At 45.1% G+C, this 27,182-nt stretch overlaps 1 protein-coding gene and 1 long non-coding RNA gene across 6 annotated transcripts; one reads left to right on the top strand and one right to left on the bottom strand.

Annotated features, from left to right (window-relative positions):
* Positions 1-18,702, bottom strand: LOC139080716 (uncharacterized). 4 transcript variants are annotated; one of them, XM_070602704.1, is made up of 7 exons: positions 18,135-18,702; positions 16,941-17,148; positions 15,984-16,146; positions 13,333-13,509; positions 13,117-13,249; positions 1,875-1,924; positions 1-1,553 (listed from the first exon to the last, which is right to left on the bottom strand). In XM_070602704.1, the coding sequence occupies exons 2-6, from the start codon at positions 17,032-17,034 to the stop codon at positions 1,877-1,879; spliced, it is 615 nt and encodes a 204-aa protein (XP_070458805.1). In that variant the 5' UTR covers positions 17,035-17,148; positions 18,135-18,702; the 3' UTR covers positions 1-1,553; positions 1,875-1,876. The 4 variants fall into 4 exon arrangements, 1 of the variants encoding a protein (XP_070458805.1); XR_011535434.1 differs by lacking the exons at positions 13,333-13,509; positions 15,984-16,146 and having other exon boundaries at positions 13,117-13,287; positions 18,135-18,445; XR_011535433.1 differs by lacking the exons at positions 13,333-13,509; positions 15,984-16,146; positions 16,941-17,148 and having other exon boundaries at positions 13,117-13,287.
* Positions 18,264-27,182, top strand: LOC139080717 (uncharacterized). Of its 2 annotated transcripts, none has more exons than XR_011535436.1 (4): positions 18,264-18,431; positions 19,455-19,548; positions 25,579-25,776; positions 26,211-27,182. It is a non-coding gene; the product is annotated as an uncharacterized lncRNA (long non-coding RNA). The 2 variants fall into 2 exon arrangements; XR_011535435.1 differs by lacking the exon at positions 18,264-18,431 and adding an exon at positions 18,913-19,145.

The following is a 27,182-nucleotide window of genomic DNA, read 5'->3' as shown; positions in this document are numbered from 1 at the left end:
TCTGGGACCAAATTATCATTTATTTCAAGAAATGCCACATACACAGGAGACAATTAATTGTGAAGGCCCTGCCTTATTTACCTACTTGTACTTAATCATAAAGATAAATACGATGCTGTGATTCCTCTGCTCCTGTTCTGTTTGGTTTCCCTGAGAATCCATAGTGAGCTTGGGTTCCTGAACTTGCTTCCTGAACTTGGTAAAAGAGAAGCTTCGAAAGGAAGGGCGGTTGAGGAGGAAAATTAGAGCTAGCCTTGGCAGGTGTAGCCGGCACTGATTGGAAGGTCCAGCTGAATTCGGAAGATTTCATTTTTGAGAACAGCTTGCAAAGCTTTATTGTGTGGTTCTATTTTAGAGATTCTCGCCACACGATGTCTCGGCCACAGGATGCTGCGGTCTGCTCGTACTTCTCTGTCTTACTCTCCTGCGTATTACCTCATTTCTGTCACTAGACATCAAGGCAATGGCCATTTCTGTCTCTACGTATCAGGGAGAAACTAAAGTTACCTTGGTTTGTCTCGCTTCTGACTTTTATCTCAAAACTTGGAATTATATCGAGTCGCATGTCAGGGGTCCCTGGGATGAAAAGAAGCAAAAAGGGAATGAGTGCTATGGCTTTGGGACTGGGGCAGGGAGAAAAGATTACTGAGGCTAACTGAGGCCTTCTCCCCCACTCCACCCCCAAGTAGAGACGTCTTAGGAGAGAAAGAAAAAGAAGAGAGATCTCATTTCCAGGAAAAGAAAGTGCTAGGAATTCCAACACTAATACAACACATCTCAGAATGGCGTCAGAGAAAGAGCAAGGACTGGGTTGTCAAAGCTGGTGATGTGACTTTAAGCATGTCACTTCACCTCCCTGGGCCTCAGTTTCCCCGGAGTAAACTGAATGGGTGCCCATGGCAGACACTGTTGGGTGCCCCACGCAATAACTAGGCCCCTTTCCCCTCGTCTGTGGAGAACCAGTTTTGTTCTGGTGGCCACGTGCTCAGGGAAGGCGGCCCTGCCTTCAGTCCCAGGGCATGAATGTGACTGGTCTGAGCCAAGCAAAGCAGTTCTCCTTTTCTGGTGTTTGGTTTAGGGTTGGGCATTTGTTAAATTGCTTCCCCACAAAAAAAAGATACGTTGGAGTCTTAACCCCCAGCACCTCAGACTGTGACCTTAGTAGACATAAGGACTTTACAGAAGTAATCAAGTTAAAATGAGGTCATTAGGGTGGGTTCTAATCCAGTATGATTAGTGTCCTCATAAAAAGGGGAAATCTGGACAGAGAGACAGACATGCATAGAGGGAAGACAATGTGAAGAGACACAGGGAGAAAATAGCCAGGGACAAGCCAAGGAGAGAGGTCTGGGACGGATTCTCCCTCACTGCCCTCAGAAGGAGCCAGCCCTGTTGACACTTCGATTGCAGATTGCTAGCCTCCAAAACTCTGAGATAGTACATTTCTGTCGCATCAGTGACTCCACTTGTGGACTTGTGTTCCTTTGTTTTGGCAGCCCTGGGACATTCATACAGCATGTTCTGGTCCATGTGCTCAGTGAGGCAACTTCTCCCTAATAAAATGAGAAGACTGTGAGAAGAGGGCCCCCTTCCCTTCTGGCTGCCTTGCACATGATGTGTGAAGCCGTCGGGCTTGGAGTTCTGGCAGCCATCCCACAACGGTGCCAGGCACGTCCCGAGACAAAGGCTTCTCAGGAGGATGGCAGAGGAGACAGAAGGGCCTGGACACTGCTGAAACACTGAACTCCTCTGGAACCATGGACTTCCAGGCTTAGTGTTCATGATATCATTACAGACCGTCATTGTATAAGCCCATCTGAGATACTGGGAAACAGTTATTTAAGTTCCGACACAATAGGATTCTAAGTGTTTACCTTTATATGCCCCCAGAGCTGATCTTTGTACCCCTCTTAGTAAGTGAGGACTGAAAAAAAGAAAGAAAGAAAGAAAGAAATTATTAGTTTCAATAGTATGTTTCTTGCAGATGGAGCTCATTTTTCTTTTTGATGTGATGTAGAAACTACACCTAAAAGGTATTAAAGTCAGAGTGGCATATAATTCACATCCATTCAAATTTCTTAAATGAATCAAACAGGATAGTAAATGTAAGAAATTGAAACTTGCACTTTCCAGTAGCGTTTAAAATGCCGTTGAGCCTAGAAATGGATCATTCGACACGGAAGACAGGTTCCAGTCTTACACTTTTGAGTTTGGATGGAAGGTTCTTGTGCAAAGGGCTACAAAACCTGCATGGAGCGTCGGGGTCTTGCTCAAGGTTCTGACGAAGGGAGCAGCATGCCATCCTCTGAGGGGTCGCACCCAGCGGGGCAGGTCCGGGGGCAGGGAGGGTCAGGAAGCATGAGGAGCACAGATCTGGGGAAGCAGTATGGAGAAACGTGGGAAGCACCCAGGATGACAAACGAAGAGAAGCTGAAGAAGGGAGAAAGGGAAACTGAGTCTGAAATGGCCAGACGAGAATAGTGCAGATGGCAGTGCTGGAACAGGTAGGCTGAGGCCACCAATAGACAGGGCATCACAGTCCCATTTTCAAGTGGTTCTGGCTACCTAGACTGGGGGAAGTGGTGGTGAATTAAAGGGGCCGATGGGATTGGACTCATTCCACAGGGTAGGCTGTTCTGATGCTGCCCCCTGAAGGATACCCCTGCTGGCACCACAATTTCTCTTGCCACAATCCAGCACTCTGAGGAGACACCTTCCTCTGTGGTGAGATTTGAGCAGCACTGGGAAAGCTTCCCTTTTCCCTGAAGACATCTCCTGACTCTATCTGTGATCCTGAAATCTGCTCACATCAAGTCTGTTCTTGGATCATGGGTAAATACAATCCCTCGACTTCCGTTTCTGGCAATATGGTGGACTATGTTATTTGGAGCAATTTTTCTGCTGACGACTAGAAGTTCTGGATAAAAAGACTTAAAATATCTTCTTAAAACCATTCAAGCTTTGAGAAGATAGTAAGGAATGATCAGGCCAAAATCTAAGTGAAAGCTGAAACCTGGAGTGATAAAGAGAAGCGTGAGAGTCGTCTTTGCTGTGAGGGCATTTGCCAACCCAGGCAAACTTGAGCTTCTGATTTGACATCCGTGTTGCTGCATATAGCAGACTTTCATTCCTTTTTATTGCTGAGTCGTATTCCAATGTATGGAGGTGCCACAGGTTGATTTGTATATCCGCCAGTTCATGGACATTTGGGTTGTTTCCAGTTTTTGGTGATTACAGATCAAGCCACTGTAGATAATCATGCACAGATTTGTGTGTGAACATAACTTTTCACCTCACTTGGATAAATATGTGGGAGTGGGATTGCTGAGTTGTATGGAAAGTCTATGCTTAACTTTACAAGAAACTGCTAAGAAGCTAGGGTGTCTTGACCAACAATGTCTGAAAGTTCCAGGTGCTCCATGTGCTCAACCAACACTTAATAGTGTCAGTTCTGTTTGTTTTTTTTTGCCATTCTAACATAGCGGTTTCTTGTTGTGGTTTAAGTTTGCATTTCTCTAATGGCTAATGATATTGAGCAGCTTTTCACATACTTATTTATCATCTGTATATCTGCTTTGATGAAATGTCTACTCAGATACTTTGCTCACTTTTTAAGTGGGTTGTGTGTTTAATATTGAGTCGTGAGAGTTCTTTATATATTCTGGATACGAGTTCTTTATCAGAGCAGGGATTTTGCAAATACTTTTCCCCGTCTGTGGCTTGCTTTTCATTTTTTAACAGTGTCTTTTTAAAGATCAGAACCTTTTCATTTCGATGAAGTCCCATTTATCAATTTGTGGGGCACGCTTTTTGTATTAGATGGAGTCCCTTCTGGATTAGTTTGATGTTTTAGCGGCTGGCAACTCCCAGGCTTTCATGTGGTTTCAGTGCTCCCTTGTCATTTAAAGCACTTTCTCGAGTAAATGAAAAGTAAGACATCTAATAAATCATCCTGAGTGACACAGATGTTTTGTATGTTTGGTGTCCCAGTCCGTCAAAGTCTTCTCCAAGACTTGGGAAGAGGGGAGCAAGAAGCCGCAAAACCACGATAGACACTTTGTAAAGAATAAATCATCTTTTTCTGTTAGTTTGACTGCTTCACCTACTTTAATGTCAGTAATGTACAGTTATAAAAATGAGATAGCATGCACAATTTAGAGGGCAATAGTGAATTGTAACTTAAAGTAAGGAGAGTTAAGAACGGAAGTGCTGGGTAGCCAATATTGTTGCTCGTAAAGAGAAAAATCACCCTGTAATGTGGATCTTTGAAGATTTGCTTTACCACCTCAAACTCCCTCTGTAGCAAGGAGGACATGGATCTTTAAAGACATGAAAACTGATGCAGAGGAAAATTACTAGTAAATTGCTTATCTGAATAACTGCTCATTTTGTTGTCCTTCTACCTTTCAAGTTCAACCGTTAATTTTTGAAGGGTCACAACTTAGTAATAAAATATTTTGTTGTAAAAAATTTAATGACTTTATCACCTAGGATTACATCATTACTCCTACTAGATCATAAAGTGATTTTTAAATTAAAAAGTCCTTAATAATTCATATAGAGCTATTGATTTGTTTTCTAATTAGCTATGATCATTGAAATATGGTCTTGATAGTTTCACAGGTATAAGGCAAAATTCTCGTTATCCTCTTAAAAGATCATCCCAGCGTTTCAATTAAAAATTTTTAGTTTGGGAATATCTTTTATCTCCTTTTCAAATCTGCTAGTAACCCATTACATGCCAAAATAGCACTGGATTTAGAACCGAATAAAAGATTCCATCTAATTTAGAGTCCAGTGAAACACAGATTAATGTATAATCGATATATAACAAGCAGGGTTTATTTCATTCATTAATCATTCCAGAAATATTTTTTGAGCACCGACAGAGGTCAAGTACTATTCTAGTTGCTACAGATGTAATAATGCACAATAACTGATGTTTTCCCTACAATCTGGAGCTTTTGGGCTAGTGTGGATACATTAGCCAATTATCCCACAAGTATTATTAAAGCACTAACCAATAATCTCACAAGTAAATGTATAATCACAAAATGTGATAAGTGCTATGAATGATAGTTAAATCACGAAATGAGAGATCTCATGGGAGTAGGCAAGGCTTTTCTAAGAAAATAATGTTTGGGTTGAGATCTGAATAAGAGTAAAGATTAACAGGGAAGGAGTGGTAGGGCAAGTGAACATTCCAGACAGAAGTAACAGCAGATGCAAAGGCTCTGTGGCATGTTCAAAGAAGGCTCAAGAGACTGGGGCAAAGAAAGTACAGGAGAGAATAAGGTAAAGATGAGGCCTTTTAGGGCATGTGAAATGTTCTGTTTAACAGCAATGGGAGGCGGCCATGTTCCAAGCCAAGAAGGGGATGTTAGTGAGTGGATGTGATCAGATTTTTCACTTTGCAGCGTGAAAAATGCTACTGAAGATGGGTAAGAGTAGATTAAGGAGGACCAGTTAAGAGGCCACTGAAATAATTCTAGTGAGAGGAGAAGGTGGCTTGGATTAAAATGGCGGCTAAAGAGACAAATAGGCATAGAAAGATTTGTGAGCTACATGTAGGTGAGTAGGAAGCGGGGCTGAGGGACAGGGAGCCCTTAGGGTTCCAGCTTGTAGAACTAGACGGAAGAGAGTGTCAGTCAGTCAGGTAAGACCCCCTAAGAGAGGAACAGGCTGGTGCAGAAGATCACGAAGTCATCATTACTGCCGTTTTGGTCACGTTGGGTTTGAAGTCACCCCAATGGCGATCTTGACTAAGCAGTCAGATGCAAAGGTCTGGAGTTAGAAGAGGGGTCTGGGCTGGAGATACAAATTTAGGAGACCCTGGGCTGTTACCACTGAAAACACAGGCAAGCCCGGAATCATCCAGGGGACACATGCACGGTGAGACGAGAGGACCTAGGCAGCGCCCTGAGGGACTCTCAATGTCGATGGCTGGTGAGAGTAGGATAAGCTCACCAAGAAGAGGGTCGGCCAGAGTCTACAGAAAAGCATCGGGAGAGTCACGGCAGCGTGCAGCCCACCGTACTGAATGCTGCCGAGCAGTCAAAGCCTGCAAAGTGTGCACTGGACTCAGGGACGTGGGGGTTACTGTGGCCGGTTTTAATAAGATGATGAGGGAAACAAATGGCCAGATGGAACGGGCTGAGAGGGGAGCAGGAGGTGAGCAAAGGGGCCAGTGACTGAAAGCAGTTCTTGAGAAGTTTGGCTCTGAACGAGAGAAAAAGACGGGCTTGGCTGAAGGGATACCTGTGATCAAGGTTAAAATAATCATTAAATTATATAAATAATGACGAGTGAGGAAATTGAAAGAATATTCTATGTAACACCTGCAATATGTTATGTAAAATAATTCAAGTTCGTGCGTTAAAAAAGTGTCCAACTGCACTTCTATTTCGGAGATTTTCAAACGTATTTTTTCTTTTTTTTTAAAAGAGGACTTCATTTTTTTATTTTTTGGCGAGGAAGATTGTCCCTGAACTAACATCTGTTGCCAATCTTCCTCTGTTTGCTTGAGGAAGATTAGCCCTGAGCTAACATCTATCTGTGCAATCTTCCTCTATTTTCTATGTGGGACACTGCCACAGCATGGCTTGATGAGCAGTGTGTAGGTCCACGCCCAGGATCCAAACCAGTGAACCCCGTGTCACCAAAGCAGAACGTGGTTACACTATGCCACTGGGCCAGCCCTGAACCTATTTTTAAAGAAGCTGAACCCTTTTATTAACTAAAGTCCCATTTATAATCCCAATCTGTAGAACAGCCACAAGCAGAAGTGGTCCTTATGGCACCTGCATGAAACACTAGGCTCCTCTCAGTACAAACAGACGTCCCTTGCAGAGGCGTGGGGAGGTGGCACACCTGTTACTAAATGGGTATTCAACAATGACTTACTTTTGAAATATGTTTATTTCAGGCAACTTGCAAAGATCCATCAAATACAAGAGAAGAAAAGAGAGAAAGGAATCAGAGCAGAGCTGGCTGGCAGAATAACGTGCCCAAATCTGTATCAACAGGCGAGAATTCTGTCTCTAAGCTTCTCAGGAGTCAAAGCAAAGAGATATGAGTCCCAGCATCCCAAAGGTAAGGTGCCCAGCTGTTGGGGAAAGTAGCTCTTCAGGATAACGAGGCCAGAGGAAGATGTCTCCTGTGAATTCTCATACGGGAGGTACCAGGATGTAATGAGCAACATCCTCAACAATAGTTTCTTCAGCAGATATAGTGACAAATGTTGTGCATCTGTTTCTTATGTTCCTCAAGAGGCCAATGGGATCACATCAAAGTGCAGTCTAATAAAAGCAATTTTGGGGGGTTAAGGAAGTGTGGCAGAGAGAACAAAGCCATTTCTGAATATCCAACACACAGCCCTTTAACGATGTTGCAAATATTCCCATTTCTCCCCTTTAACACACCTGCTCTAGAAAAAAAGAACAAACCATTTCTCTATGTTATTCATTCTTACAAAGGTAATGCACATTTATTACAAAAATGCAAATAATTCTGAAATATAAAGCACAAAAAGTGTAATTTCCAGTGATCCCATCCCTCAAGGATCAACACTGATTTCAGTTTAAGCATATTCTCCTGAGATTTTTGCATACACATACAGCACTAATGTATGTGCATATTTACAAAATGGGATCGTATCCTAGCTAATGCATAGAAACTCGAGTGACTATGGACTTGCTCATCATGTGACTGTAAAATAATGAATCCCTTATTGATGGGTCTTTGGATGTTTCCAGTGTTCTCACTATAAAAAATAAAACTTCCATAAGCAACTCAAGAGCCTATCAATGGAGGAATGGATAAAGAAGATGTGGTGTATATATACACACACAATGGAATACTACTCAGCCATAAAAAAAGACAAAATTATGCCATTTGGGACAACATGGATGGACCTTGGGGGTACTATGCTAAGTGAAATAAGTCAGATGGAGAAAGGCAATTACCATATGATTTCACTCATGTGGAAAATAAATAAACACATAGAAATGGAGAACAGATTGGTGGTTACCAGAGGGGAAGGGGAAGTGGGAGAGAAAAAGGGGTAATGGGACACATGTGTACCGTGATAGAGGGCAACTAGACTTTTGCTGGTGAACATGACAGTCTATACAGAAGCCGAAATATAATAGTGTACCCCTGAATTTTACACAGTGTTATAAACCGGTGTGACCTCAATAAAATAAATACATAAAGCTTCCATGAATTTTTCATAGGCATAATTTTACAAAATTTTTTCAGGTTTTTCAGAATTCCCTCTTCGAGCCTCCTCGCTCGGGCAGGACCTGCTATGAGCTCATTTGTTTTCCCTCTTTACCTTGAAAGTTACCTTGTGCCTCGTTTCTTCAGGTCTGACCTCTCTCTGGTGACTCGCGGCTGAGAAGGAAACGATCCCCTGCACTGAGTGAACGGCCTTGCGAACCGAGTACACAGAGTGGCACTGAGTGGCACTGAGTACCCACGGCCTTGGAATTCTCTCTCCCAGTTAGCGCGTTGCCATTGCGGGAGTGTCTTCTAGAAACAAAACTTCATCCACAGACATAATGTTTTTGCAAGTTCGAGTCAGGTGAGCAGGGGACGGGGTCTTAGACCAGATTTATCGCATCAGCTGCCTTAGGATGGAGCCAGCTCTGCAAGTGTTTGCAAACACACAGCTGGTCCGTCTGGATGGCTGCCGGGCACAGTGGGGAAGGGAGCCCAGTTGCCTGGGTTTGAATCCTCCCTCTAGCACTAGCTGTGTGTTACCTTGGGCAACTTAGTGAGCCTCTCTCTGCCTCAGTTTCCCTATCTCTAAAACAGATAATTAGGGCATTATGAAGACTAGTGCATTAATAACCATAAAGTACTTAAACGCACAGGCACATGGCAAACTATTTAAATATTTGGAAAATAAATCAAATCTACTCTCAACCTGCGACACATCAATGCCGACACTTTCAAGGCCTCCTAACTTCGTGCTGCTATTTAACGGGGCCCGGCCTGAGGGCCTGCAGCGGTCAAGGCCCAATTTTTCTATAGGTAAGCAACTCACAGGATGCTAAATCAGTTCTTCACCCATTTCCACACTCGCTGCCACACCCAAAGTTTTATTTTGGTCAAAAGCAGCTTCCTAAGTGCCATTGAAAGCACTTTTATTCTGTCACTATGAAAATGACTCTTTCTTTGGACGAATTCATAACACATGAAACATTGGCCTAAGAAATGGTTACTATTGATAAATTTGTATAGATCGAACATTTTCGATGCTAAAGAACAGGGACCTGATTGAATTACATTTTATTAAACTTAATTACTACTACTAGAATTTTTTTTTTAATTTCCAATTTTGTTCCCAAACAGATTTGAAGCGGCTTGACAAATATCACTTAAGGAAAGAAAATACTCCATCCGTGGACCTCTAAGGACAGAGAAATTTTTCAAAGCAGATCCTAACTCTGCGGTGGATTTTACTAGGCTTTTTTCCAAACTAGCCTACTAAATCAGTGTTATTATTTTTTGGTGAAAAAAGGCTCAACAATAACCAGCTTTATGCGCCTACAGAAGCATATTCCAGAAACATCCTTTTGTGTTCTAACAAACAATGATCTGTTTATACTCTGTGTCGTCTCCCACAGAGGCCCGTACCAGGTGCTTCAGGGGGCTAAAAGCACCAAAAATGTTGATAAATAAACACATTTAGCTCATTGATTTCTTCTGGAAACTTCTTCTGGGCCACGGCAGCTGCCTACTTCATAACCTGAAATATGAAGCAGTTTCACCCACATAACCAGTTCTGGTTACAGAATTCCCGTCCAGCAATTGCAATTATGCAAACGAAATGATGATTTTTAGAAATCACGCTCCAGCCTTGTTTCATAAAATACCTTTGCCTGATGTTCAGTTTTGCATCTTTTTTATGGTCTGATATATGGCAATACCGCATTGTCATCTAAAGCTAATATAACTCCATATTGAGACTAAATGACATGTTTACTTGTCTTCTCGGTGTGACAAGAAAAGACACTTCCAGTTCCTTCTTTAGGAGACAGTATTGAAGTTTTTCATTAGTCAGGGAGTTAAATGCATGAACAGACTGTTTAATTTTGTGGGAGTTATTTTGATAGCTAAATCAACTGGTAGGTTAAAAAAAAATTGAATGGAAGACTCAAGCTACCATCTCAAGAGCAATTAGGAAAATTTTCTGAAAATGTTTGTCCGGAGAGATTCCCTAAAGAAGGTGTTTTTTGCTCAACTGAAGTCAGCAGCTGTAACTTTTTTTTATTTCTGTGCTCCCTATCACAACCAGGTCATGACAGGGGCTCGGGAACTGGTGAACGAAATTGACTGTTAACACCTGGTGCTAAGAAAAAAGACATTGGTGAACATTTTGTTTCAGATGCTTAGCATAAAGGTAAGAACACGGACTTTGCAGTCAAGGCTGCCTCAGTTGAAAATATGTCTGTCCTGCTCACTTGCCGTAAGATCAGTCACGCTAATTATCAGATGATCTCCAGTCTTTTTTTTTTTTTTTTGAGGCAGATTAACCCTGAGCGAACTACTGCCAATCCTCCTCTTTTTGCTGAGGAAGACTGGCCCTGAGCTAATATCCATGCCCATCTTCCTCTACTTTATGCGTGGGACACCTACCACAGCATGGCTTTTGCCAAGCGGTGCCATGTCCGCACCCAGGATCCGAATCGGCAAACCCCAGGCCACTGAGAAGTGGAACGTGCAACCTTAACCACTGCACCACCGGGCCGGCCCCAATCTCTGGTCTTCTCATCAACAAAAGGAGACTAAGAAGACCTCTATCTCTGGGCAGCTGGGAAGAACAGTGATGATGGACATTGGGTACCCAGTGCAACGAAAAGTAAGCTACGATTATGGGGATTATGAGAATAAGGTCTTGACCATAAGCATCAAAAAACGAGTTTTTCCCTACAAAGGCCAGTCAATCCCTCTCTCTCTTTCTTTGTCATTCATTCTGTCAGTTGATATTTACTTTCTAAAAACATGGTTTGATTTCCTGCTTTGGGGTAAAATATTGAACCTATGCTCTTTTTCGAGCGTTTAATGAGGGGCTCCAGAATAACTGTTTATTCTAAACAATCAGGTAGGATTAGTGAGTACATGTTAATGTAGAAAGTGCAAGAAACTGGGTAACTGTGTGTTGGACCCAACACATTCTGGAACATGTTTTGTTGTTTGTTCATTTTCTCAAAAGCCATGATACCAGTTTGCTTCCTTTAGATGATCTGGCTCTTTCTTCTAAAAGTAGAGCGCAGAAAATATTTCAAAGGGTGATCTTATTGGTTAGTTCCAGTGAACCTTTTAATGAGAAGAGTAGACATACCAGCTTGACACACACAACTCAGGAATGAGCTGTTGCTTTATAGGGGGCAAGAAAAGGCTTCAACCTGCCCGGTAGAGGAGGCAGAATCTCAGATGAGGGTAGGCTGTGCAAACAGGTGCCACCCACGCAAATCCAAGGATAAGCTCAAGGATGTGAAGTGTGAAAAGAAGTGCTACCCAGCTGCTGGCTTTACCAGTGACGGCTGCACGCACTCGCACGGGACTTCTATGGGGGTGCCTTTGACTGACCAAGGACACTAGCAGAGGGAATCTGCAAACAGCTTCTGCATCCACGGAACTGGATTCACAGGAGAGGTTCAGAGGCATTCGGGAGAAGATGTCCAGCTCGAGAGAAGTTCGGAAGTTTTCATCACCTTATTACTTTAGGCAGATTTTGTCAAATGTGAATGAGGGCTGTTTGCTCACACAACTGAGTTCCTCATCGTTTGACAGACAGCTGAGCTCCACCTGCACCAGAGAGCTAAGGAAGCGTAACAGCAGGTCCTCGTGCAGCTGCTTAGACTTCGCCTTTGGAACCTTTTTTTTTCCAATTGGGATGTTCGAAATATTCTTGCACAGTGGAACATTAGCCATGTTTTGAAATCAAAGAAAGGAGCTCTTTCTCCAGGTCAGAACCTGATATTTGTTTTAAGGGCACTTCCTGTGATCCTCAATGGCAGGCATGTTGACATCTGGGCCTTTCCTCCTCGTTTTGTTACCATCTCCTGGAAACGACGTGGCCGTGGGGCCTGGTCATCTTCCTACTGAAAGTGTGGTCCTCAGACCTCCAGCTTCAACATCGAGAAGCACCGCTCCAAGTAATGAAGCTAGGGGAGAAAATTCTGAAACCACCATAGAACATTTCTCGGTCTTCACCCAGACAGGCCCTTAAGAAAGGCTGGCCTCCAAGCCACATGCTTGCTTGGTACCTGAGTCACTGAAGGCCCCTCTTTGTGGTCCCATGTTCCTTCCTTTAGGCCATGCTGTGTCCACACCTATGACCGGATGCTGAGACCGGGGCCACGTGTGACCGTGTGGGCTACGGAAAATAAAGTAGCCACCCAGCTTTTTGGATTGTTTCCCAATGTTCATGATTCCTGGCAACTCAGAAGTGCTTCCAGGGACAGGACTTATAGGGGGGCGGAAGAGGGAGGAGAGGAAAGTGAGGTGAACACTGCTGACACCGTGGAAAAGGCCGCCTGGGAGGGACCCTGAATCAGCGGGAGTTCACCTTCCTTCCCGCCCGCTCGCCAGGCTCCAGCGCCGGGGTCAGGAGTTCACGCATAAGAAATCAGGATTCTTTGGAGCAACTCATGCTGCCAAATCCACACTGACAGTCCAGGCCCACCCCACCCCCAGCCCAGCCTTGTATTCGAAGGTCAGCTGCTCTGCGTCAAGCACACTTGATAATTGCTCAAAGGGAAATGAGGGCATTGTCGTGGACAAATGAGTCAACTTGCCTTCGATTAACACAACTCGAAATGAACCTTTCAATGGTAGACAAGTTTGCTGAATGTTACTGTAAAATATATCACATATTATGTACCTCTCGGTTCATGGTTCTACATCAGGCTGGGGGAAGAAATTAATCTGGACATAATATGTAGTCCAGGGCGTTTCAGCAAGATTGGAGGTAACATGTTGAGAACATGTGTTCACACTTCAATTATCCACAAGGAGGAAGGAGAAATAATGAAACTAGTCCAAGATGGTGGGTAACCAGCCCCTACGTCTTCCTTCCTTCCACATCCCAGCCCTTTACATTACCCTCTCTCTCAGGATGGCTGGCCCTCTGGGGAGGCATGTGCAAGTAGACATCCAACACAGGGCGCTGTGGGGGCTGGAAGGAGGCTGAGGGGAGGCTGAGGGGATGGAGAGATGCCCGCAGAACACAGTTGACCTGCACCATGGATAATGGAGAGTTGGCTATGCAGATACCTGGATAAATATTGGAAAAATACATTCAGTTGATACAATGCTTACAGTTGATATGGGCAAAGGGAAGAGACCATGCTGCTGGTGGTGAATAAAGAATCATACGGCACCAGCCCCAAGGGCCTACTGGGTGAAGTTCTGTGGGCTCCACATTGGCAGCTTGGGTTCAGTCCCCAGGCACAGAACCGCACCACTCGTCTGTCAGCGGCCATGCTGCAGTGGCGGCTCACGTAAAAAATAAAGAAGATTGGCAACAGATGTTAGCTCAGGGCAAATCTTCCTGAATCAAAACAAAAAACGAGAATCATACATACTGTACATTTAGACGAGCCAGGAATGGGCAAGTCTTTTTCATTTAAGAGAAAATTGGGGTTCCCCCATCATTTCCAACTTATGCTATGAGATACAGTGATGCTGTGGGAGAAAAACTTAATTCACGATGGTGCCAACTGCTCTGTTGGGGGCAGGAGGCAAAGCTAACCTCAGAAACTCTTCACCACTTCTCTGAGCCACGTTAAATAACCCCATTGCTGAAACTGTTGATTGTGAAGAGAGATTTGCCGTATTCACTAGGTTCTTAGAAACTTTAGCCATTTGGACATAAATTTTCAGTGAAAGCCATATTAGATGGGTACATATTCAAAAGAAGAAAGAGATCTTTACAATAAGCATCCTACTAATCCCCGGGTCAGGTTTGGTAGGAGGACAGGAAAAATATCTTCAGAGAAGCCCAAAGGGCTCCCAGAGACCCCTGGAGGTAGGCTGTCACAGTCACATGGTGGCCCTTCTGCCTGGCTCGGTGGGGAAACCCACGTGCTCCGTCTTGGGGCTACAACCTGATCCAGAAAAGGGCTTCCTGCCAGCATCTCCTTGTCCTCCCCCTCCTACCCAGGATGCTCAAGACTTCAGGGGAAAAAGTTATATGATCCTGCATCACAGAGGTTGAGGATCCAGGGCACAGACGACACCTCTCCTAGAACACCAGGAGAGAGAGTCAGGGTGAGTGTCCATTTCTCTTGACTTCCAAACCTGTGCTCAACTGTCCAGCCATCCTGCCCAATGCTTCTGCATTGGAAATCGATTCCCTGCATTGTGCTAGATGCCTGCAAGACCGTGTGTCTGTGCAAGCGTTTGCATGCATGTGTGTGTTTGCGTGGGGAGGTCTACGTGCATGTGTGTGTGTGCACACACGTGTATGTTGGGGGAAGTGAAGCGTGCCTTAGAGATGCTGATGAAAGAGATTCCAAGTCCTTGCTGGTGTCACACCGTCGTAAAGAACCAGTCAGATCACTTGGAGGCCAAGACTCAGGACCCCCAGGTAACCTGCGTGGGACCTCGCAGTGCCAGCTATTTGTAGCAGGGGAGAGGAATCTCCTTCTAGAAGAGTGAACTACCGTGGAAATGAGAGGAGAGCAGAGACGCAGGCCTGGCACTCAGAGGGAGCGTGCAGAGAAATTGCTCAGTCTATTTGGGTCGAGAACAAGTCCCAGGCTCATGGATCCTTCCACTAAAACCAAACTGGGAGAAAACTAGAGAAATTAGGGATCGCGGATCCGAGGAACCAACATAAAAACTAAGAGAAATTCTTGGGCCACCCAAAAGCTGCTGTGTCCAGGGGTGTGTGTGGGAGGGGGTGGTAGCTACCTTCCAGGGCACAGCGTGGACAGATTCGTGAGGGGGGAATGGGGCGGGGGCAACCTTTTAAGTGTAGTTCTGTCACTTCCCCCTCACTTCCTTGCTAGGGTCTCAAAAAGCAAAGCAAATGTATAGAAACCTAAACGTTCAGTTATTAACCTTGAGACAAGGAAAGCTCTAAGAGCCAGGGATCCTGCGCTCTACCCCAGGGCAGCCACCCACTGCTGGTCTCCCTTCGCCCCTGACATTACTGCCTCCTCCTCACCTCCACAAACTGAGCTCCAGGCGCCCCGCTGTCTGCCCACCACGTCCCATCACCACAGCCTACACCCGCTGTGCCGACAGTTCTTGCCCTTTATCAGGATCCACAATCTATAGTCTTGACCCTCTTTGCTAGGCTGCCCCTCCATCATCCTCCCTTCCTTCTGTCCCCAGCAAAGGTTCCATGCCTTACCATCAGAGCCTCCTTCTTATACCCTAACACCTTTTAAACTCTTCCCCTCCAGCTTACTTACCTGGAAATCAGCCAACCTTGGTTAAGACCAACCCCCCAGCTTCTCTAAGTCTAAGCAGCTGACGTGGCTGGAGAAAATCCAGCAACACTGCCTAGCAGTCTCTCTAAAACATTCATTCTCTGGCTTTCCCAGATGACTTCTTCACACCTTCTCCTTTCTCCCCAGCAATCCAGCATCCCTCCCCTGCCAGCTGGACACGACTGAGATAATAGAAACACCCAGAAGGCATCCTTATCTTCCCACTCCCAAATTTACCAATCTGACCAGACAGCCTGCCTTCTCTCCCTTTCATCGGACACCACCGTGCTCCTCACAGAGGTCAGCTCCATCCTCCCGCTTGGGCTCCTCAGAAGCAGATCCCGACATGAAGTCTTGGGTCAAGCGATTTGTCAAAATGCTCCCAGGAGAAACCAAGAGTGGAGTAGGGGAAGCAGAACAGAGGAGGGGAAAAGCCAGCTCAGGATGCAATGTCACATGAAATCCCCGCGAGCATGCTGTGGTTGGAGCCTGCAGACTCCAGAGCGTCCTTACATCTTGCAATCGTCCTACCTGAAGGCCCCGAGCTGGACTCTCCCAGCTTTGCTCTTATCAGCCAACGGCCAACGTCTGTCCACAGGGTCACAAGCTCCTAGGAATTTAGAGCTCTCCCTCTGCTGGTGCAGGCGTGGGGGCTCCGCAGCCTGGGGCAGGCTCAGAAGGACGGAGGTGCAGGCTTTTGGAAACAATAGCATGCCGATATATATAATACGTTTATTATGGGCTCTGCTGGACCATAAGTTATGGAAACAAAGGAGAGTAAAAGACATTGGGGGTGGGAGCGGAGGGCAGGTTTCAGGATCAAAGCTTCAGGATAGAACTCACTGAGAAGACGAGATCTCAGCAAAGACTTGAGTGAGGGGAAGAATTAGGGACGCAGGTGTCTGGGGAGGACCGGCCCACGCGGAGGAATCTGTGCTCAGCATTTTGGCCAGCGCAGCTGGTGAAGTGGCAGAGGGAAAGAGAAGCAGGAGATGGGGCGAGAGAGGTTGTGGGAGCGGGGTCAGGTCAAGGAGGACCTGCCCGGTGCAATATTTAAAGCATTCTGCCCCAGGGTGAAACGCAGAGCCCGGAGGATTTTCAGCAGGGGACTGACTGGATCTGACCTCTTCCTTTCCTAACGCTCCATCTTGTCCTGCTCTATTTATCTGGGTGGCACTTCCCATGATCCACAATTTGCCAACATGCTTTATACTTGTCTCCTTGCCTGTCTATTTCGGATTTCCTGATTAGGATCCAGGCCCCGTAAGGGCAGGCGCTCTCTCCATTGGGCTCATTGCTCAAGTCACTGCTGAGCGAGTACCTGGCGCGTAGTTGGCCTTTAACGAATACGGGTTAAAGTGCATCAATGGGTGAACGCCTGTCCCAGTCAGTGAATCAGTAACTGGTGTGCTGGAAGCTTTCTCCTTGAGATAGGGAGACAAGGGGACCCCAGGACACCCAGCACACTGGTTCGCCCTCCAAACATACCTGTCTCCGTAGGTTGACTTTTTATGAACAATGTCTTTAAGCGAGAACTCGTCTCTCCCCAGGACAGTGCCCTTGGTGGCCAGATCTGAGCCATCCTCAGCTACGACTGCAGCAGAGATTTGTTCCCAAAGAAACACCAAATTCACAAAAATGGTCAGAAACACTGGGGATGAGGGTCATCCTGGAAGCCCCCAGCAGGAGACAGACTCTTCCAAAAGCATGTGGGAAGAAATATAAAAATTGCAACATCAAACCCAAGTTAAATGTTGAGATACGTTATGTCAGTTGGTCTAAAACTCCGAAAGACTATTTCTTTTCCTGAAATGAACAGAAAATACACTTCTAGCCACATTCCTTCCATCCTTAAACAGCCAAAGCACTAAATATTTGTCAAAGATGCTGCATTTAAGCAGTAACAGTGGTTGAGGACACCCGTCCTACCAAGAGGGCCTTGAGGACAGCATGTTAACCCCGCCTCCCTGTGATGTCACAGGAGATGGAGGAAAACGGGACGACCATGTCAGTCAACCTTACTCCCAACTGTGTCTTAAGTTCTATAGTCAAATTTGCCCACATCCAAGTATTAATCGCTTCCAAATATTAATCTGGCCTAATTGTCTGGTTGCACTATTATTTTTACGTTATTAATTTTTCTGATTTTATAATTAATGTGGACAGACAGTAAACTTTCCTATTTGCTTCCTCTGACCCATTTCCCTTCTCCTGATCACAGCCCCAGGATAGAACTAAGAAGGTACTCAGTTCACTGGTATTGATGATGTGGTTTGTAGAAATTCCATCTGCTTTGAGTATATGGCCTTACCTTACACTTAATAAATTCAGGAAATTTGCAAGCTTGTATTATTTTGGGGGCATGAGGGTGGAGCAATAGTATTTTCATGGAGGTTAGCAAAGGATACGTCAGGCATGTCACACCTGACAGCATAGCAAACCAGAATCCCATGAGAAATCCTATGTCGCAAATATCGAAGAGGAGTAATAAATTCTAGTTTAAATTCACAAGTGTATATATAATAAAAACAGCAAGCTCTTAGTGTTAGTGAATGCCAGGCACTGTTCTAAGGGTTTTACACGAACTCATTTTAGCCCACAACAACTCCATGAGGTTGGTACTATTATGATCGCCATTCGATAGATGATAAAATTGAAGCACAGAGAGGGTAAGTAACTCACACTAGGTCACACAGCTCCCAAGTGGCAGAGCTGGAACTCAACCGTGGAGGTCTGGCTTGGGACTCTGAGCTCCGGACACTACAGGCCGTTGACGGTAGTGTCCATTCGCTGTGAGCCAGGCTTTTGACTGCGGTCCTGTTGTCGCTCCCACCATGGGTTGCGTAGCTCACTCTGCTTCTCTGTTCTCGCTTATCTAGTTCACCCTAGAAGTCGGTTCACCGGGCTTCGCTACCGTGATGCAGCAGCGCTGGTTCAGGAAGCCATAAACGCGGGGGAAGTCTGCTGTCCTGGGTAAACGTAGGTTCTCTGGCATCGTTCTGCTTTTTCGTTTGTTTGCTGTTGAAATTCCCCCTCCTTATCTCTGCTCTTCTGGTGGGTGTAGACCAGCCCCGGGTTTTCCTCTGTTTAAAATTCTGGATGTGAAGTTAGTCAACAATTTACGTGAGTGAACATATGTGCCGGAAGTGGAAACAGCTGGCGCTGGGGAGGCTGGTGGCCCCGGGATGTTTTGTATGTGGGGAATCGCTGGAGAAGCTCCCAAACCCGGCCTGGAGCAGCCCTCACCGGCTCCTGGGGCCTCGACTGCCCTCCCCCTTGTCCCCCCCCAGGCTCCTCCCCCTTCTCCCTCGGCTCCTTCTCCCCTCCCTCCCCTCCCTCCCCCTCTGCTCCTTTCCCCATCCCCCGCCTCCCTCTCCTTTTCCCCCCTCCCCTCCTTCTCCCCCCTGGTCCCCTCCCCTCCCCAGCTTCTTCCCCCCTATTTTCCCCTCCCTCTCCCTCCACCTCCCCTCTCTGTTCGCTCCTCTCTTCTCTCCATTCCACTCCTTCCCCGGCTTTTGTTTTTAGTGTTGAAAAGCGCAGTCTTCTTCCCAAACTCTCTATCTCTTCTCCCTCCTTCTTTCCTTTGAGGGGTGGCTCTGACCTTTATTTTCACCTCCAGCCCCACAGGACACACAAGTGGTGAGAAGAAAGGCCGTGGCTCTGCGGCCAGGACAAGGGCTACCTGCAGCCTCGGTCCGTCACTGGGGCGGCCACTGGTCCAGAACCGGGTCTGGAGGGCGGCCGCTCTGGCGGGGAAGCCCAGCGAGGGACTGAGGCTAGGACGGGGCAGAGGCCACGAGAAGGCCCACCCCCCAGCCCCGTGCAGGGCCCTGTGCTCAGGGGGTTGACTGGAATTGTGACAGCAGGGGACCAAATTAAATGATTCTCTTTTCTTGGATGGTAACAGTGACAGTATTAATATGGCAATAGTAGCACTTACACAGGTAAGTACTTAAATTCCAGGTACTTTATGTATATTAACTCTTTTCTTTCTCATAACAGCCCTTTGAAGTAGACATTCTTCTCATCTCTGTTTTACAAAGGAAGAAACGGAGACACAGAGACATTAAGCAACTCGCCCAAGGCCACACAGCCAGTAAGTAACTGAGCTGACACTCAAACCCAGGCAGCTGGGCTGGAGTTTGAGCTGCAGAGTTTTAAGATCGCCTGTCTCTTGCCTCACTTAACAGTCCTGGAAACAAACAACCTGACAGACTGGCACATTGGCCCCAGACGAGTGCTTGCATGTAACACATTCACGGACGCAGTGGTGCCTAATGGGATTTTGACGTTCTCTGACTCTTCTGAGAGTTTCACACAGGACACGTGGCTGGACGTAGGACTGTTAGTGGACACATTTTGTTGACACGTGTGTATCTTCTGGGTGATCTGCTGGTCTCAGAAAGAATACTGGAAAAGCCAGTTACCTATTCATTTATTAATTGTTACGGGGCTGGGTGGTAGGGATATAGAAAGAGAAGCCTCGGTCCAATTGAGAAGATGACCAAGTAAATAGAACGTATCATAAGAGAGTGTGACAAGAGCCGTGCAAAGAGACAAGGATTATATGACAGACGGTGTGGGACCCCCTCTCCCATCTCTCTGGCTGGCCCGCGAGGCCGCAGAGGGGAGCTGTCAGCAGTGTCTTCGGAGAAGATGTGGTGTTCACGCCTCCTCTTGGGGGATGAGCGTGTTGGGCAGGTGTTGAGTTAGTGAACAGAAGGCGTGTTTCTTCTCAGGATGGGGAACCGGGGCCTGCGGTGGTCCTTGCAGGACACATTTGATTAATCGTACGTCCTGTCTTATCATCTGTACCATGGGGGAATCCATACGTTAATTTTTCTCTTGTCTGAGACAAACCCCATGAAGGGACAAGCGAGAAGAGTAGAGATCCCATCGCGCGTGCTTTTCAAGGTGGGCTAATGAAAAAGTCCTAGTGCCTGCCCGTTACAGGCTGAAATGTGTCCCCGCACAGACTCACATGTTGGAGCCCCAGGACCTCCGAATGTGGCTGTATTCGGAGACGGGTCTTTAAAGAGGTGAGTTAAAATGAGGTCAGGAGGTGGTCCCTGATCTGATACCAGGGGTGTCCCCATAAGAGGAAATCAGGACACAGACCCACAGAGTAAAGACCATGTGAAGACCCAGGGAGGAGACAGCCGGGTACAAGCCGACAGGGGCATCGGAATGGGACCAACGCTGCCGACGCCCTGGTCTTGGACTTGTAGCCTCCAGAGCAGTACGGAGGAAACTTCTGCTGTTGGAGCCACCCACTGGGTGATTCTGTGACTGCTGATACGGCGGCCTTCAGAAGCGAATCCACCGCCTTCCCCTCACGAGCCTGTGCTGAATGACAGTGCCCTTCACTGGAGCAGCAGCCAGAGGGAAACTCCTGGCTGAAGGCGCCAAGGTTGCTAGACGAGGGGTTCAGAGAAGAGAACGCCAGAGTGGCTTGTCTTACGGAGCTCTGCGGCCTGAAGCTGCACACGGAGAAGGGACACCTCCTGGCAGACCTGGCCTCCGAGCATGAAGCAGCCTCCAGAATCCTACAGGCCAGGCCCCCCTCTGAGCCCACACTCGGCCCAAAGTTATAGTAAGAAGAGATCTCACAGATGCATATGGACAGCACACGTGTACTATCAAACTTAGGGTTTCACAGAACCCTTCAATTTGTAGACACATTAAATTTGATGAGGCTTTTTTTCCCTTTTTTAAATTGTGATGGTCAGGCATTTCTTGGCCAAGCTTTTTCTTTTTTTAGGATTCTTTTAAGGTATGCTTATTTATTTATTTATTTATTTATTTATTTATTTATTTGGTGAGGAAGATTGGCCCTGAGCTAACATCTGTTGCCCATCTTCCTCTTTTTTTTTCCCTCCCCAAAGCTCCAGGACATAGTTGTATATCCTAGTTGTTGTAAATCCTTCCAGTTCTTCTATGTGGGTCGCTGCCACAGCATGGCTTGATGAGTGGTGTGTAGGTCCGCGCCTGGGATCTGAACCAGTGAACCCTGGGCCATGAAGCAGAGCACGCGAACTCAACAGCTTGGCCAGAGGGCCGGCCCCTGATGAATTTTAATACCACATTCTATCAAAATATTTTCTTCCAGAGCAGGACTGTAATTTGCTTATAGAGAGCAGATGGATAGACACTTGGCATCTTAGAAGTTTTCTAAAGCAGTGTTTCAAGGTAATCCTTGAGCAAATTGGGCAACTGAGTTGGCTGAGATTTTTTTTTTTCCTAAAACAGTGAAAGAGAGAATTGTGCAATTTTTTCTAACCCAGCATTATTTAGAAGTTGATTACAAGGCATTCTCCGCAAACACCACCCCCTACACTTATTTCTGGTAATAAAAAATTAGGAGAAGAGACAGGGCTGCTTATTAGCTAGAAATCCCATATAATTACAGTGATAATATAATTTATCTTTCAAACAAGGACATTTTTCAGAGTGAAAGAAGACTCTATTAAAAATTATGCCAGGATAAAGTCAGCATCCAGGGCTGTTCGACGCCAACCTACATCATTATACTAGTCAAACAAATATCTTTGCCCTAGTTACAGCTGTCACTGAGGAATCTTCCAGGGCATTATCTCATTATTCGTTTAGTCTTAAAAATCATAAGCATATTTCTTTTCCTTCAGAGAAAGCTGTTTGGATAAGCTCACGATATGAAGTAATTTTAGTATTTCTCAAAGCTTTGTCATGTGAAGAACTGTCAGTTTGGGGGGCCAGCATCTGAATGCCTCGAGTGAGCTGCCCCTCTGCTGACTCATGCAGCAACGAGAGGAGCTGGGATAGTGGTGGTCTAGGGGTTAAGGGGCCAACATTCTAGTTCCGGCTCTGCCACAACCGGCTGCACGACCACAGACAGTTTTCTTACCTGTAAAACGTGAAGGTTGGACCACATGATTTCTCATCAGCCATGGCTCTAGCATCGGAGGTGATCAGGCTGAAGCAACCTTGTGTGCTACTCTCACATTGAGCGGTAAGGTTCCGCCATCCTTTCCCTTTTTTTAAATTTTTTTTTTTTAAAGATTGACACCTGAGCTAACATCTGTTGCCAATCTCATTTTTTTCTTCTTCTTCTCCCCAAAGCGCCCCAGTACATGGTTGTATGTTCTAGTTGTAGGTGCTCTGGTTGTGGCATGTGGGATGCCGCCTCAGCATGGCCTGATGAGAGGGGCCATGTCCACACCCAGGATCTGAACCGACAAAACCGAGGGCCGCCAAAGCAGAGTGCACGAACTTAACCACTGGGCCACAGGGCCAGGCCCCACCATCCTTATATCAACCTAGGATTTGGTAAGAAGGAGCATAGGGACACAAAAAAAAAGACAAACATTGACTCCAAGATTGGAATGAACCTGAAAAGTTGAAATTCTTGAGAAAAGTGAAATATTAGGATAATTATTTAAAAATGAAAGCATGAAGAAGCATAAATGATGACTCTCATAACGCCTTCTCATTAGCAACAGCTTCATTTGCAATAACTTTTAGCATATAACTCGGTAATGTGGTCTTCGTTCGTACATACCTCCTGCGTAATCCACAGGAGTTTATCTCAAAAGTTGGAAATTACCCTTTTCACCCACCAGAATGACAAGAAATTAAAGGTGCAATAATAACTAGTGATACAGAGGCTATCAGGAAATGGACACATGTTGTCAGTAGGAGTATGAACTGTTTCAACCATTTTTAAAAAAATAAACTTTTGGGGGCCAGCCCCATGGCCTAGTGGTTAAGTTTGGCACACTCCACTTCAGTGGCCCGGGTTCAGTTCCCAGGCATGGACATACACCGCTCAATACCAGCCATGCTGTGGCGGTGACCCACGTGCAGAAAGATTGGCACAGATGTTAGCTCAGGGCAAATCTTCCTCAGCAAATAAATAAATAAACTTTTAAACTGTGGGGCTGGTCTCATGGCAGACTGGTTAAGTTTACGCACTTTGCTTCAGCAGCCCAAGGTTTTGCCGGTTCACATCCTGGGCCCGGACATGGCACCGCTCCTCAAGCCACACTGAGGTAGCATCCCACATTCCACAACTAGAAGGATCCACAACTAAAAATACACAACTATGTACCGGGGGGCTTTGGGGAGAAAAAAGAGAAATAAAATCTTTAAAAAAAAAAATTGAGATATGGTTTACTTACAATAGAATGCACCCATTTTGATAAGCTAAGACTAATATCCCCGTAAGTCACCACCACAATCATATAGAGCATTTCTATCACTCCCAAAATGCCCCATTCTAGTTAACTCTCCCAATCCCCCACCACAGGCAACCATTGGTCCATTTTTTGTCCCCATAGACTAAATTTGTCTTTTCCAGAATTTCATATAAATGGAATCATCTGTATGCATTCTTTTTGCTTCTTTCGCTCATTCTCCCAGTAGAATAGTGTCTTTAAGATTCTCGGATGCTGCTGCACAGATCAGTCTTTTTCGTGAGGAGTAATGGTCCGTTGTGTAGATAAGCCACAATGTGCTTATCCAGTCACCTGCCAGTGGACAATTGGGCTGTTCCCAGTCTTTGGATGTTATGAACAAAGCTGCTATGAACATCTGTGTCCAAGTCTTTGTGTGGATATAAGTTTTCATTTCTCTTAGGTAAACGTGTGAAAGTTATTGGCTTGTGATGGTTTGTTTTATGTGTCAACTTGACTGGCTACAGGTTTCCCAGATTAAACATTATTTCTGGGTGTGTCCATAAGGGTGTTTCCAGACGAGATGAGTCTTTGAATCATGGGCTCAGTGAAACGGACGGCCCTCCCCATGTGGCTGGGCATCATCCAATCCATCGAGGGCCCTCACACAAACACTTGTCCCCTTTATGGGACTTCTCAGCCTCTATAATTTCATGAGCAAATTCCTCATGGTAAATCGCCATATATGTATCCTATTTTCTGTACAACCTTGCCTAATACAACACCTAAGAGCAGAATTTTCTGGGTTGTATGGTAAATGTATGTTTACAAAAAATTGCCAATCTGTTTGCCAATCTGATTACCTCATTTTATATTCACGCCAGCAATTGTTACGATGTGTGTTAGGATCCCATTGTGGTTTGAATGTGCATTTTCCTGATGACTAATGACATTGAGCATCTTTTCATATGCTTCTTAGCCATTCATACATCTTCTTTTGTGAAGCTCAGTTCAGTGCGAGTTCTTGATATATTCTGGATGGAAAATATTTTGGATGATATGTATACTGAGGCTATTTTCTCTCAGTCTGTGACTTGTGTTTTCATTAAAAAATTTTTTGTTTGAGGAACAGAAATTTAAGATTAAATTAATTTAATTTTGATTGCTTGGGTTTGATTTGTGTTTGTGTCCTTTGTTTTCTTTTCTTTTATTGTTTTACCTTTTATATTTAGGATTATGGTCACCTGGAATTTATTTTTGTGTATGGTATGAATTAGGGGTCAAAGTTACTTGTTGTGCCTTAAGGATGTCTAACTAACCCAGACCCATTTATGAAAAGGCCATTCTTTCCCCTCATTGAATGCCAGTGTTTGTTTTCTTATTATTGAGTTATAAAAATTCTTCATATATGCTAGATGTAAATGCTTTGTTAGTTACATGTATTGAAAGCCTTTTCTTCCAGTCTGTCACTTATCTTTTCATTTGCTTAACAATGTCTTTTGAAAAGCAGAAGTTTTTCATTTTGATGAAGTCCAATTTATGCAATTTTTTATTTTATGCTTTGCACTTTTTTGTGTCCTAAGAAATCTTTGCCTAACCCATGATGGTGAAGATTTCCTTCTCTGTTTTTTTTCTAGAACTTTTATAGTTTTTGATTTTGCATTTGTTATATGATCCATTTTGAGTTAATTTTTGTATATGTTGTGAAATAAGAATCAAGGTTTAATTTTTTGTTCTTATATCTTTTTTTATTAATAGACAATTTTTAGAACAGTTTTAGGTTTACAGAAAAATTGAGCAGATAATAGAATATTCCCATATATCCCACACCCAATTTCCCCTGTTACTAACATTTTACATTAGTATGTTACGTTTGTTACAATTAATGACCCAATATCAATACATTATTATTAACTAAAGGCCACAGTTTATTCAGATATCCTTAGTGTTTACCTAGTGTCCTTTGTCTGTTTCAGGTTCCCCTCTACCCCATTCCATTGATCGATCACGTCTCCTTAGTTTCCTTTTGGCTATGACAGTTTCTCAGACTTTCCTGTTTTTGATGACTTTGGCCTGCAGCTTTTTTATACCCTCTGACCCTGCTCACTGCGGTCCAGAATGCACTGCTCCATCTACTACAGATCACTGCTGGGTCCACCCACCCTTTTGACTTGGTGAGTCTGACAAGACCTGGCTCTTGATGGGCAGCCTTAGGCACACAGGCACTTGATGTCTCCTGGTCAAATGCTCTGTTGAGAAGTAGCAGATGCAGTGGCGTGTCCTTTAATTTGATGCGATGTTCTAGCATACCCCTAACCACTGTACTGGTGTGGCAGGCTCCTGAGTCTTCCTAGAGTTTAATCCCACTTTTATGGAGCGTACCAAGGCCTCCAATTTGCTAGCCACTTCTTGTTCATCTGATGAACACAATATCACCGGAGTAATGGACTCACGTGATATTCAATGGAATGTCCAGATGGTTCAGGTCCCTATGGATATATTACGACAGATGGCAGGAGAGAGAGCATAGCTGTAGGGGAATACTGTAAATATGTACTCTTGTGTGTCCTGTATAAATAATATCTTTTCTGATGCCCCTTTCTAATAGGAGTGGAAAAGAAACCATCACCAAGTCAACGGCTGTATACCATGGACCTCAGACTGTGCTAATCTGCTGTAACAGAGACACCACAACTGGCAGCGCAGCTGCAATTAGAGCATGAAGAGGGGAAGTGAGGCAGAAGACGAGACCAGAAGTGCAGATTGGTGCCAGATTGCAAAGGGCCCTGAAGGGCTCACAATGGGATTGGACCATGGCCTGAATACGTGAGGAGTCCCCACAGGTTGTAGTATGTTCCATCCACTCACTCCTTTAAAACAGAAAACTGCAAGCTTCCGAATGAACTGTCTCACTAGCTGGAGTCCGTGCTCCGTGCCGTGACGGGCTGCCCTGTTCCCGCCTTCAGGATGGAAACGCTCATCCTCCTGGCTATTAAAATGTCACAGCTGTGTCCCAGCCACCCTTAAACTTCCCTTATTTCCGGACTAGAACGTGCTCTTCCAACCTTCCACTCCTCTGCCTTTGCTGTCCTTTCTCTGGGCTATCTCCTCCACTTCCCATGTCTGGAGAAATTCTATTCATTCTGCAAGACTTCCTGGGATGTTTCCTCTCCCTCGTGATAGGATTAACCGCTTCCTTCTGTTTCCAGAGCATTTTGTTCACAATGTGAGCTTAGGACTTGAACAGATTCTGTATGTCACATTGTGGCTGTCAGTGTCCTTGGCTCCCCTATGAACTGTGTACTCTGCACATCAGTCTGGGCCATGTGTCCTTTATCTTCATGTCACCAGAGGTTTCCATACAGCCTGACACGTAAGGAATGTTAGTGAATTAAATTTGTTATTCAGTTGAATCAGATTCTGGTGTTAAGAAAGGAAAATAAACTCCAGGCTGAGATGCACACATTTTTTCTTTCATAAAACATGCATTTGTTGTCACAAAACAGTGGGCTCAAAGAGGACTTTTTGTGCTAATCGTTTATCATTCTGAATTTGTAAAGTAAAACTGTCAAAAACCTAA

This window comes from Equus przewalskii, chromosome 32 (assembly GCF_037783145.1).
Source record: "Equus przewalskii isolate Varuska chromosome 32, EquPr2, whole genome shotgun sequence".
Lineage (NCBI taxonomy): Eukaryota > Metazoa > Chordata > Mammalia > Perissodactyla > Equidae > Equus > Equus przewalskii.
Note: the sequence above shows the minus strand (reverse complement) of the source record. Positions and strands in the feature narration are given on the sequence as shown.

What these genes read in the sequence shown, in the direction of transcription:
- LOC139080716 (XM_070602704.1), bottom strand. Translation starts at nt 17,034, where the DNA reads ATGGCTCAGATCTGGCCACCAAGGGCACTGTCCTGGGGAGAGACGAGT. An exon ending in AAGTCAACCTACGGAGACAG is followed by an intron (nt 16,147 to 16,940) that starts GTATGTTTGGAG and finishes TGTTTCCAAAAG; the next exon opens with CCTGCACCTCCGTCCTTCTG. An exon ending in GTCCAGCTCGGGGCCTTCAG is followed by an intron (nt 13,510 to 15,983) that starts GTAGGACGATTG and finishes TTTTTACGTGAG; the next exon opens with CCGCCACTGCAGCATGGCCG.